This window comes from Gymnoscopelus microlampas, assembly GCF_963454915.1.
Source record: "Gymnoscopelus microlampas genome assembly, chromosome: 14".
Classification (NCBI taxonomy): Eukaryota; Metazoa; Chordata; class Actinopteri; order Myctophiformes; family Myctophidae; genus Gymnoscopelus; species Gymnoscopelus microlampas.
The window spans coordinates 28,471,438-28,483,499 of record NC_139951.1 but is presented as its reverse complement, the minus strand read 5'-3'; the positions used below and the strand labels follow the sequence as shown (position 1 = coordinate 28,483,499).

The 12,062-nt window shown below is 40.2% G+C and overlaps 1 protein-coding gene across 2 annotated transcripts; it reads left to right on the top strand.

Moving 5' to 3' along the window:
- Nucleotides 1–286: 286 nt before the first annotated feature.
- Nucleotides 287–5,462, top strand: mrpl27 (mitochondrial ribosomal protein L27). 2 transcript variants are annotated; one of them, XM_084078587.1, is made up of 4 exons: nucleotides 287–341; nucleotides 2,643–2,771; nucleotides 4,374–4,441; nucleotides 4,618–5,462. In XM_084078587.1, exons 1-4 carry the CDS (start codon nucleotides 302–304, stop codon nucleotides 4,822–4,824), a joined length of 444 nt encoding a protein of 147 aa, XP_083934713.1. In that variant the 5' UTR covers nucleotides 287–301; the 3' UTR covers nucleotides 4,825–5,462. The 2 variants fall into 2 exon arrangements, with proteins under 2 accessions (XP_083934713.1, XP_083934712.1); XM_084078586.1 differs by having other exon boundaries at nucleotides 2,637–2,771.
- Nucleotides 5,463–12,062: the final 6,600 nt, after the last annotated feature.

Sequence of the window (12,062 nt, the reverse complement as noted above, 5' to 3'; positions counted from 1 at the left end):
CAAATGTTTACGGGAGTCCCTGGCACAAAACATTTTCAGATGGGGGATTAGGAGTAAGGACAAATACATAATAATTTGGGAGTCCTTGACATGAAAATATTTGAGAACTACTGGTTTAAATAAAAACTTTTTTAGAAACAAGACCAAATAAGCAAGTACACTTTAGAAACAAGCCCCCAAAACCGCAATCCGCAACTACCAATATTCATAAGCAACTTTACAGAAAAAGAAGCCCAAAGTCGCTTGTAATAACCAGACATGGCAACACTACCGTTGTCGTGTTTACGTCACATGATCCAAGATGGCGGCGCTGACGTCCTTGATGTTAAAGTCGAGAGCAGGTACAAACATCTAAAACATCTCTTTTCTTTGCATGAAACTATATGCGTGATAAAAATTAAAGACGGAACACGGACTGTGTTATTTTTTAATGTATTCTGCATGTAGAATCAATTGACTTAATGTTTTACCAAGGGTTTAGAGTAGAAGTTAGCAGGGTATGCTAACTGCCCTGTTACATAGAACTGAATATATGCATGTGTGTTCTTCGTCCCAGCAATAGGCTCTGTGCACAGCAGCCATATTATCACTTCCTTCACAGGTGTTACCAATGATACTAATGAAGGCTCTGTTCCATTTAGTGTAGCACAGTGGTTTCCACCATGGTTTCCACGACCCCCATAACTCTGAGAGTGTACAAATGGAACCAAATGGACCAGAGTTACACACCTGCAAGGGGCCATTTGGAAGCCCATGAGGGTCCCTGGACCCCAACTGTAGACCCACTGGTGTAACAGAGTGTTTCCAGTGAGCCAACATCAGCACCCAGACTCTGTTTGACCAGAATGGAACAGAGCCTTCATTAGTATCATTGGTAACACTTGTGAATGTCTTCATAATATGGCTGCTGTGCATAGAGCCTATCGGTCTTTAATATATTGATTGACGTATATACACGTAGCTCAGTGAGAGCCAATTGGCGTAAAGCAGAGCCATTCAAGGATATATAAATAATATAATCTAATACAAGGCTCTGGTGTAAAGTAACTTAGTACATGTACTTGAGTTTGTTACTTCAAGTATATTTTGAAGCCAACACTTTTGTACTTTTTACTCAAATAACATGCTTTTACTTAAAACATATCTGAGTATAGCTCCATAAAGAACCTCTCACTCCGCTATACAGCTCCGAGATTAGCTCCGACGGAACCTCTCCCTCCGCTGTATAGCTCCGAGATGAGGTTCCTCGTTAGTTACTGCCGTCTGTTTTCGAAATGGTCGCACGTCGTCCACTTTACATGTTTCTTACCCCTTTCTGCACATCGTATCCAAAAAGTAAAGCATTTCCGCCACTCTCTCAGATGTTTGAAGTTTTAACGCGCCATAAAAGCCATCCAACGGGTTGAAGAAAGTATTTAATTTGCCTCGGTTTTCATCCGGTTACATGGTTTTTAAGACATTGCGCAAGAGTTGCGCCCGTAGAGATAACATTACTGCTTACCCTACTGGTCAAATGTTGAATTGCATCTTCTAATGCAAAATATTATGGAACCGGATGAAAACCGAGGCAAATTAAATACTTTCTTCAACCCGTCGGATAGCTTTTATGGCGCGTTAAAACTTCAAACATCTGAGAGAGTGGCGGAAATGCTTTACTTTTTGGATACGATGTGCAGAAAGGGGTAAGAAACATGTAAAGTGGACGACGTGCGACCATTTCGAAAACAGACGGCAGTAACTAACGAGGGACCTCATCTCGGAGCTATACAGCGTACAGCGGAGGGAGAGGTTCCGTAGGGGCTACTCCGAGATGAGGTTCTATGTGGTTCTCATACGGGATCGGTCGAACGTCCGCCAAGCTCCGCTGTTTACCCTTTTGTATACATCGTATCCCAAAACTAATGGTAGATTCCAAACCTAACGGATGTTTAAGGTTTGGACCGGAGCATAATATTTTAGGTCTGGAGCGAAACTACCCGTTTAAATCGCTTATTTAGTCCGCCGGTGGCCATGTTTCCCATTGTAGCCAAACCAGGAGCAGTACTGGCAGCGGACGTAGGGGGGTTTTCCGGGTTGAATGGGAAACATGGCCACAGGCTGACTAAATAAGCGATTTAAACGGGTAGTTTCGCTCCAGACCTAAAATATTATGCTCCGGTCCAAACCTTAAACATCCGTGAGGTTTGGAATCTACCATTAGTTTTGGGATACGATGTATACAAAAGGGTAAACAGCGGAGCCTTGGCGGACGTTCGACCGATCCCGGATGAGAACCACATAGAGCCTCATCTCGGAGCTGTATAGCGGAGTGAGAGGTTCTTTATGGAGCTAATCTGAGTACTTCTTCCGCCACTGGTGAGAGCAATGCCATATAGATTAAATATGTGGTACTGTTGTACTGTGTGTTTGTTGATACATCTTTGTCTGTGAGGGACCATGTATCATTTTAACCTTTGAAATGTAGGGAGAAACTAAGGTACACAATGCCCTCCCTCCGCCTCTCTATTCTCAGTGCTTATCTTCAATGTATTTCAAGTTCAAACACACACTTATGGAAAACTGACAGGGTTGCAAAGTTTGGCACAGCACCTACAGTAGTTCAGGCTGAGATGGAATTGAACTTGACCTGTCAGTAGTTTCAGGTTTGCTGGTACCATGCCAGCTATCTGCTTGTGAGTCACTGAGGTTTGCCTCCAAGAAGTCTGGTGGGAGCAGCAAAAACCTCGGAGGAAAGAGCCCTGGTCGGAGATACGGATTCAAGAAATTGGATGGTAACCGTGTGTGTGTGCGTGTGTGTGTGTGTGTGTGTGTGTGTGTGTGTGTGTGTGTGTGTGTGTGTGTGTTCAAATAATTTGAGTGAAAAGTACAATATTTGCCTTTTGACATATAGTGGAGTAGAAGTATCAAAAAAATGGAAATACTGAAGTAAAGTAAAAGTACCTTAAATTGTTTTTAAATACAGTTAAATGTACTTAGTTACTTTCCACCACTTAGATGCAACTATCAAGTGCTACACAAAGAACATATTAACCACGTATGAACCCCAGCATGCCTATTCTGGGGGGAGCATTTGCCAAAAATAGCCGATCTACAAGCTCGTCGCAACAAGATGCATTTTGAGCTTGTAGATCGGCTATTTTTGATGAAGAGATTTGGTGTAGACGGAAAAAAGCAGTCCGAGTGTAACAGTTGTTATTCAAGTCTGTTTCACCAAGACTAGAATCGGCCACATTAGTGGTTTCATTCTAGGTGCCAAGCCCAGATGAGTGATTTGTCTCATATTGCTCTTGGGGGAGTAATTATGGATCCTCTTCTACCCTATAAGCAGTAAAAGTAATAATATTACACAAATTATTGTCATCACTGAACATTTAATATCTTTTTACACTGAATTATGATTTTACAAGACCTGTCATCTCGAATACAACAGTTGGTTTACCAACAGTTTAATTTGCTTTCATATGTTGACGCTGGGATAGGTCCTGTAGTTAATGTCAATCACATCAGACATCTGCACTCTTTATTTAAAAAAAAAAACCTTTTAGCTTACCAATAACATTTTTATATATTAATGACAGTAATGTTTTATATAAATATTTAGTAGAAAATGACAGGAAACAGTCAAATTAAAAGAAAGTATTTACAGTGTGGTCTAATTGACTGATGCATGCCATGATTCTTGGCTCTGGAAAAATGACTGAAAATAAGAAAGGAAGGTGTTTTTGTTTTTTACAGCCTCATTGTTTCATTATCATACAATGAATGAGGTGATATCATTTATTTAAGCTATAAACATGTGAGCACTAGATTTCCCCAGGCTCACATTTTGCACTGATCATTTTTTCAAAGCCCAATAGCAATCAAATGTGAGTAATGTGTATTATCAGTGTGTACAGAATGATATAAGTTCAATACATCATATGAACATATCAGATATTAAGGTGGATATTACATGCACACAACCCGATAATTAAACAGCAGGAGCCAGACAAAAAGAAAATTGAAACAAAATTAAACAAGAGCCTGCACACTGCAAACTGATCCCTTATGATTTTTCTTTTTATCATGAGGAGCATAATACATTTGGCATAAGGGAGCAATTTGCAGTGTGAACTCGTCACATCTCATTTTACCCATATGCTACCATGGTATCTTGATAGCAAGCAGCAAATGTCTGCCGCAAAACAGGTGTCACTAATCAAACAGCAGGTGTTCATAATTAAATAGTCACATTCGGTGAGTCGAGTTGATATGTCATTTGAGAAAATACAAGAAACACAAGAATACTTGTTGTTAATGAAGTCATGCTGTACATTGCCTCCAGAAAACCTGTAAGTCGTTAGCTAACTCGCCCTTTTTCTTTTTCTCTCAAGGAAATTTTGCCCATGCTGGCAACATCCTTGCGACACAGCGTCTGATGAGGTATCACCCAGGAGCACATGTAGGTGTTTTAAGTTTTTGGTAATTGAAAACAACAAAACAACACATTTCAGACTTAAATGACCAGTTTCACACCCATTTAACTATGTCTGTCAATATGTTCCTGGTCACCCATCTACCTCCCTCTTCCCCTTACTACTTCTTACCTTTCCGCCCTGTATTTCCTCCTCCTTGAAGGTGGGGATGGGAACAAACAACACACTGTATGCCCTGGAGGATGGTATAGTAAGATTCCCTAAAGAAGTATACATCCCTGCACCACGCAGCCCGGAGACCTGGAAGGTCATCACCAAGCTGCCAAAAGGTGCCGTACTCTACAAGACCTTCGTCAACGTCCTGCCCGTCAAACAGGAGGGCAAGTTCAAACTGGTGGACATGGTCTAAGCCTGAGCGGACTGCAATAAAATGGGACATTATTCCCATTCTGTGGACTTGTTGTTGTGTGTTGGGATGGAGGACATTTTGGTTCCGTCTGTAGACTATGGATGCGTGGGCCTATAACTGTACATTGATGTGACTCACAGCAGGACCAGTGAGGATGTTTCTGTTTCTGAGAAATGCACTTGATTACTCGGTGCCGCGCTATGAGCTTGTATATCTGCTATTTTTGAATAGCCAAATAAATCTAAAGTGACACAGATGCGTTCCAGGTCTCAATGGGTTAAAGTACAGTACATGTCTGCTAGCCTGGAGTCCAGACTGATTCTCTACATTCATCTTTTGGATTTAAATCAGTCTGGATTCAGGCTACACGTCTGCACCACTGATTGAATGCCATTACAGCATCCCCTGCGTGTTACTGCTTTGTGCTTTTGGGATCACCACAGTAAAAAGTGCAATTCTTTAACCAACCACTGGAGGTCTCATGTGTGCTTGCTTGGTGCTGTGTTCCAGTCTGGCAATGGTTGTGACTCATGGTTGAGAAACTCATTGCTATTGTCTTGATGATAATTACTTGCATGCATACAGTTGAATGGAATAGCTGCTTACTTGCTCATCAGTAAGCAACTCATTAAAACAAAAAAGATGGTGAAAATGATTTAATTTTGACAAATGAACTACTGAACAACATTCACTAACCCATTTTAGGTTAACCATGTTTCAAACGGATGTATATTCTGGGGAATATTGTCGGTCCTTGATTTACATTTTAGTTTAATCAAGTTCTAAAGTGAAAAAAGTGAAAAAAAAATAGGCTGTAGCCTGTGTATAATATATACCAAATTTAGTATGAATGCACCTTACAGCAGTGGTTCACAAAGTGGGGTCCAGGGACCTCCAGGGGTCCCCAAGTAATTGAGGATCTAGGGTAACCACTTTGACCCTGTTTTATACTTCGGCTATTCAAAAAATAGCTCACAAGCCATTTGTGAAATTAATACTTTTGTACATTTTTAACAACCCAAATCTTCACTTATAGGGTGTCCCTGGCACATCATTTCAGATGTGGGCCCGTGGCCAAATACATATGAATTTGGAGGGCATTGCCACGAAAATGTCTGAGAACCACTTGCCTTACAACATGTGAAAAGTTCTCAACAGGAATCAGGGAAGGGAATGGGAACCGTGGTATTTCAGTGGCTTGAGGTATGCAAGGGAGTGTGGACAGCGCCTGGTACTCTTCATATGGGAGTTAGAAGGCTGTCATGAGGAAGAACAACTGATAAATGTGAGGCGTTCAGGCAGGTTTAGAACCACCGTGTGCACATAGTTGGCATCCTGATTTAGACAGGGAGGAGGGGAAATGCTGTTAAGGGATAAGGGAGTGGGGAGGTCCTGTTAAGCTCATCACCACTACCATGATGGGCTAAAGAAATGTTCCAGGGATAACTGGTTGTTAAAAGCCAGGGCTTTAAGGACTTTCGCACTGGTGCACTGAGAACGCAGAGAACCGGTCAGAACTGTTCCTTTCTCCCTTAAACCTAATTCATACTTTGTTGTAAGACGGCGTATAACAGGGTTCTCCAAGTGGGGTCTGGGGACCCCACTTGGAGAACCCTGTTATACGCCTTGATATACGCCTCCTTGATGGGGTTCCAAGCGGTCCCCAGAAAAACGAGGAACAGATCAACCACTTGAGCCCCATTGAATGTTTCTGGTATTCAAAAATAGCTGATCTACAAGCTCACGAACGCATCTTACTTACTTACTTACGCCTTACACCCCTACTGGGGTATAGGCCGTCGACAAGGGACCTCCAGAGTTCGCGGTCACTGGCGTTCTTTTCACGAACGCATCACATTGCGACAAATCTTGACAAATCTCTTGTGGTGGTCCCTGGCGCAAAATCTTTGGAGTCTGCGGTCAAATGAAAATCAATTTGGGGTCCTTGACATGAAACTGTTTGAGAACCTCAGGTGTATAAATTAAGCATTAGCTTACTTCTTGAGGAACAAATGGGTCGTGAAGTTCTCAAATAGCCACTACATGCCTGCATTACATTGTTAATCTAGGTCAATAGAACTGTACATGCAGTACATCTTCAAACTATGATATAATAACTATCATTCAGTTCAGACAGATGGTGGCTGCTGGCCCTGTTGGTCTGCACTTTGTTCATTGGCATGTGTTTCCTGATTCAGGTGTCCGCACAGAACTGTACATGCAGTACACCTTCAAACTATAATGAAACAAATAGCCTAGTTTAGCTCAGGACACAGTTCAAGTAAGGTCCTGTGGTTATTGTTTAACCCGAGTTAAAATGTATCGCTGTCATTCATTCATTTTGCATTCCAAAGCAGTGGATGTTGGTGACGTGTTCAGCCATAACATTTTCTCCACCCAAAGTTCCAGCATTACTTAAAGGTAGGATAAGTGATATTTTTTGGTTAAAACAAAAAGTATTTTGTTAAAAGGTTAAAATACTATATTCTGATAGTAATCATTTCTATAGAGTGTTTTTTCAGTAACAGGAGTCTCCCCGTCTCTCCAGCTCTTTAATAAACAGAAAATACATTTTTCGGTAGATGTCAAAACCTCAGCCAATCAGGAGAAAGTACCCATTTTTTAGCTTAATTTGTATAGTGTTCCAGTTCCAATTTTGTCTGCTCATTTCTTAGTGTCATCACTTCCAATTTCACTTGTTTAATCTATATCCTGATTGAGTTCTCTGTCCTGGTTGGATAAAATTGGAAATGAAACTGAAACGAAAATGCATTTTCTGTTTAATAAAGAGCTGGAGAGACAAGGAGACTCCTGTTACTGAACAAACACTCTATAGCAATGAGTACTATCAGAATATAGAGCTATTTAACACTTATTTTAACCAAAGCAAATCACTTACCCTACCTTTAATTGACTTCCTTGAATATACACTTGCAATAAATCAGTGGTTCTCAAACCTTTTCATGTCAAGGACCCCTAAATGAATGTGTATTTGGCCGCAGACCTCCATCTGAAAAGATTTTGTGCCAAGGACCCCATACAAGATTTGTGGGGTTAAACAATTTAAAAGTAAATTCATTTTTTTTAATAGCTGTACCAGTATAAGGACCATGGGGGTCCCCAAACCCCACTTTGAAAACCCCTGCATTAGACCACGGACCAACTCTCAGAGTTATGGACCCCTAAGGGTCCATTTGTTTCCATTTGTACACTCTCAGAGTTACAGACCCATAATGGTCCATTTGGTTCCTAACTATTATTCATCTGGTTACCCCCTGGAACCCCCTCAAGGACCCCTGGGGGTCCACTTTGAGCAATAAACATCTGCCAGGAACACATACAGAGAAACTTTAGTGGCAGAGTGCAGCCATGGTTGAGATTTCCACATTCATTCTGGCCCTCATTAACGAGTCCGAGTTGTTGTTAGAGTGCCTCAAAGCTGAATCACAGAGATCTATCAAAAGTACCCTCTCAAAGGAGTCATTCCCGGAACTCGTTCCTTACCTCCTGATGACATCATTGGTTCGGCTCTAATTAAGTTCTCTTGTTAGGACTTTGGTTTGGCAACAGACTGTCATTCGGTTCAGACAGATGGCGGCTGCTGGCCCTGTTGGTCAGCACTTTGTTCAGTGGTGTGCGTTTCCTGATTCAGGTGTGACACAGGATTGTCGGGGTTGATGTCCAAAGAATGCAAATTGACAGTAGACATGTCGACGGTCTCCTCATACGATGGTGGAGGCTGTAGGATACCACAAAGCAAACACATTGGAACTCATCTAAATTTGTATTAGAAAAATATGTATTTGGTTTAATTATTCTAGTGAGTGTACCTGATCAGCATATCTCTAGTTGGTAGTACTCAAGTACTTGAGTCAAAGTATAGATATTCCTGGTCAAATATCACTCAACTACATGTGAAAGTTACTCAGTCAAATATGTACTGGAGTACTTGCTTTTAAAAATACTCCAGTGTTCAAAAGTACATGTATGCTTTTCGTTACTGTACGCCAGTTCTACATAACGACTCACCTCACGCTCAATGTGGGATCTGTCGAGACCAAAGCGCTGTGCAATCATTGAGTGGATCCGCCTCTGTCTGTCCTTTTTACGGACACTCTCGTAGGAAGGAAGCCGCGGAGGAGGCCCGCCCAGGTGGTAGTGGTTTGGCTTTCCAATGATAAACGGCCCTCCATGAAGCTGCATTATGTATACATACATCATTCCGCCCCCTCAAGTTGTGACAGTAACACATAGGCAGCACTCGAACGTCAAGTGTGAACAACAACGGGCTATTGCCTATAATGCTTTAATGCAGTGGTTCTCAACCAGTGGTCCGGGGACCACCAGTGGTCCTTGGTTGGGGGCTACCAGGGGGTCCCCAGTGAAATTAGTTAACATAGCGTCACAATCATTTTAACCACTTAGCTTTGGCTATTCATAAATAGCAGATATATGAGCTTGTAGATCTGCTATTTTTGAAAAATCTTGAAAATGTGTGCATATCTTTGAATATATATATATTTTTAAAGCGAACATTTTTAACTAAATCTTTGCTTCTGGGGGTCTCTGGCACAAAAACTTTTTCAGATGGGGGTCCGTGGGCAAATGTATATCAATTTAGGTGTCCTTGGCATGAAAAAGGTAGCCTGGTAAACCTCCCTCCGGAAAATGAAAAAAATTACAAATGAGATTGCCTGAGGGAGGGTTTACCAGGCTATGAAAAAGGTTGAAAACCACTGCTTTACTGAATGAGTGTTTATGAGATTCATAATTCTCTTAACCCTCGCATGATTGTCCCTATTCTGGATGGAACGTTTTCCAAAAAATAGATCTACAAGCTTGCAAATGGGCTATTTGTCTGGCTAAAATAATTGGTGTAGATAGTAAAGTGGTAAAGAAGTTTACCTGAGTTCTAGGTGTCCCCTGGTTAATGGCAGCACTATGGTCATCATATGGACAGCCCACCAAAGAATGCCTGCTGTGATACTGTGGAGGAGAATCCTACACAGTGAAATCCCGGTGTTAATTTAACCCAGAAGGGTCCGTTTCATTCCATTTTCATCCTCTTCTGAAACACTAATGATTGCACTATGTACTGTTGGTGCAATGACTGGTTGACCAAAACAACTGTTCAAACTTAAACTGCTGAAAATCAATGGCTTCATCCATTTCCATTTGTCATCGCAAGGATCAGCTGTGAATAGAGCAGGCTTATCAGTACTATATCCGTTTCACTAACATTAATAACATAGATAAATGGACATATCAAATGTGTAATCATTGTTTAAATATAAACAGAAGCATGCATGCGGAAAGGGTGGCTTGTTCATGATATACTGGTGTAAGAACAAATGCTTTGCGCATGCATGCTGCTGTTTATATTTACAGTACACAATGTTTAAACATTTGACATTGCCATTTATCAATGTAATTAAATGCTGTGAATCATTGTTATCATACATGTTCATGTCCACAGGTTATCATACATGTTCATGTCCACAGGTTATCATACATGTTCATGTCCACAGGTTATCATACATGTTCATGTCCACAGGTCACTGTGCTGTAGTTGAGGACCTTTTGTGTAACGACATTTTCATACAATACATAATGGTAAAAGAAAAAAAAAAAAAAAATTCTTCAGGTAGGCCATTACACCAAATGGCATGCACTAGAATGTGTGAATTATTCATTTTACAGGTCAAAGAAGAGAAAGTAATGTCCTCCAAACGTAATTTCATTATATCAGAGCTAAAAGTAAACAGACATTTGCATTTGAATTGTTTTAGCCTACTTTACATATTTATTATTATATTTGATCGAATCACACTTTCTGTATTTGTGTGAATACTATTTAGGCAGCTCATGCTCCCACAACCTACAATTCAGCATGCATAAGCTACAGTAGCCTACATGATAAGCCCATATAAGCAATATTGTGTAATAGGGCAGCCAAAACAATTGGTGTGATTGTGAATAGCTTGTATTTACTGTGGTGGTTTATCTTACTGTATAGTGCTGAGAGTCATGGTAGAGTCTGCAGCAGAACAGGTCCTTTCTATAAAGGGCTATTATCAGAAGTACAATCACCAGGAAGAACACACTGCAGGACACTGGAGGGGAGAACACACAGTGCAAACTTGTGAAAGAAAGAAACAGTGGTGGAAAAAGTAATAATGTAAATATAAAAGTAATGTAAATATACTCTGTTACAAGTAAAAGTCTGAAATAAAAAATGTACTTGAGTAAAAGTACAAAAGTATTGGTATGTACTTAACGTACCAAAAGTAGAAAGTTCTCATAAGGCAGAATGTCCCGTTTCACAATTTTCAAATGTATAAAATGTTTAAAAGTCTTTTGAAAATAGCAGATCTCCAACACATTGTGAACTTGTTGATGGCTATTTTCAAATGGCTGAAATGTATATAGGGCTGAAGTGGTTAATATATGTTTTGTAATAATAATCAAAATCTACAAAGTAACTAGTAACTCATGTTTTCAAATAATTGTAGTGGAGTAAAAGTACAATATTTGCCTTTGAGATGTAGTGGAGAAGTAAAAGTACTGCAAATTGGGGAAAAAAAGAAAAAAACTCAAGATTTTACTTAAGTACAGTACTTAAGTAAATGTACTTAGTTACTTTACACCACTGGAAAGACAATAAAAAACAACGAATACATAAATAAATAAGCTTATTTCCTTTCAAATTATCCTTTTAGTACAATCACATAAACTTTAATACAGATATTAGATATTATGTTTAATTTGATTTGCCTGCCTGGTGGTAAGTGTGCAGAGCTATATTTCTGAAATGCTTCACTCACCTAAAGTCACAATAATGGTGAGTTGATCTGCTGTTAGTAGTGTTGGAGGCTCCGTGACTGTTGAAGACATTTTCTTTTAATTAGTAGGCCTATTTCACTACGTTACCTATAGGCTATCTCTGATCTCTGTTTCCCTCAAAGAAAAAAAACGTTGTCTTCACAAACAAACATTTAACTAATTTAAAACCATGTCATCACATTTCGCCTCCCCCTTGGTGCCTAAATACATTGTATGTGTGCACCCTCTGGTGGACGTTACTGGAGACGCAGAAATATGAAGTCGGCAAAGAAACCTCATTCTTTATCAAGGGGCAAAGGTCAGAGTAGCTGCTTGAACCCCACACAGTTAAGTGGCAGAGTAATGCGAGTGCTAAGAAAGCAATACCTACTTAAAATACAATTCATGCCAAGAGA

Bases quoted from the DNA above. Each gene is read 5' to 3' on its own strand.
- mrpl27 (XM_084078586.1), top strand. From the start codon at position 302: ATGGCGGCGCTGACGTCCTTGATGTTAAAGTCGAGAGCAG. The intron at 342-2,636 runs GTACAAACATCT...ACCTGTCAGTAG, and splicing joins GATGTTAAAGTCGAGAGCAG to TTTCAGGTTTGCTGGTACCA. The intron at 2,772-4,373 runs GTAACCGTGTGT...TTTTCTCTCAAG, and splicing joins CGGATTCAAGAAATTGGATG to GAAATTTTGCCCATGCTGGC.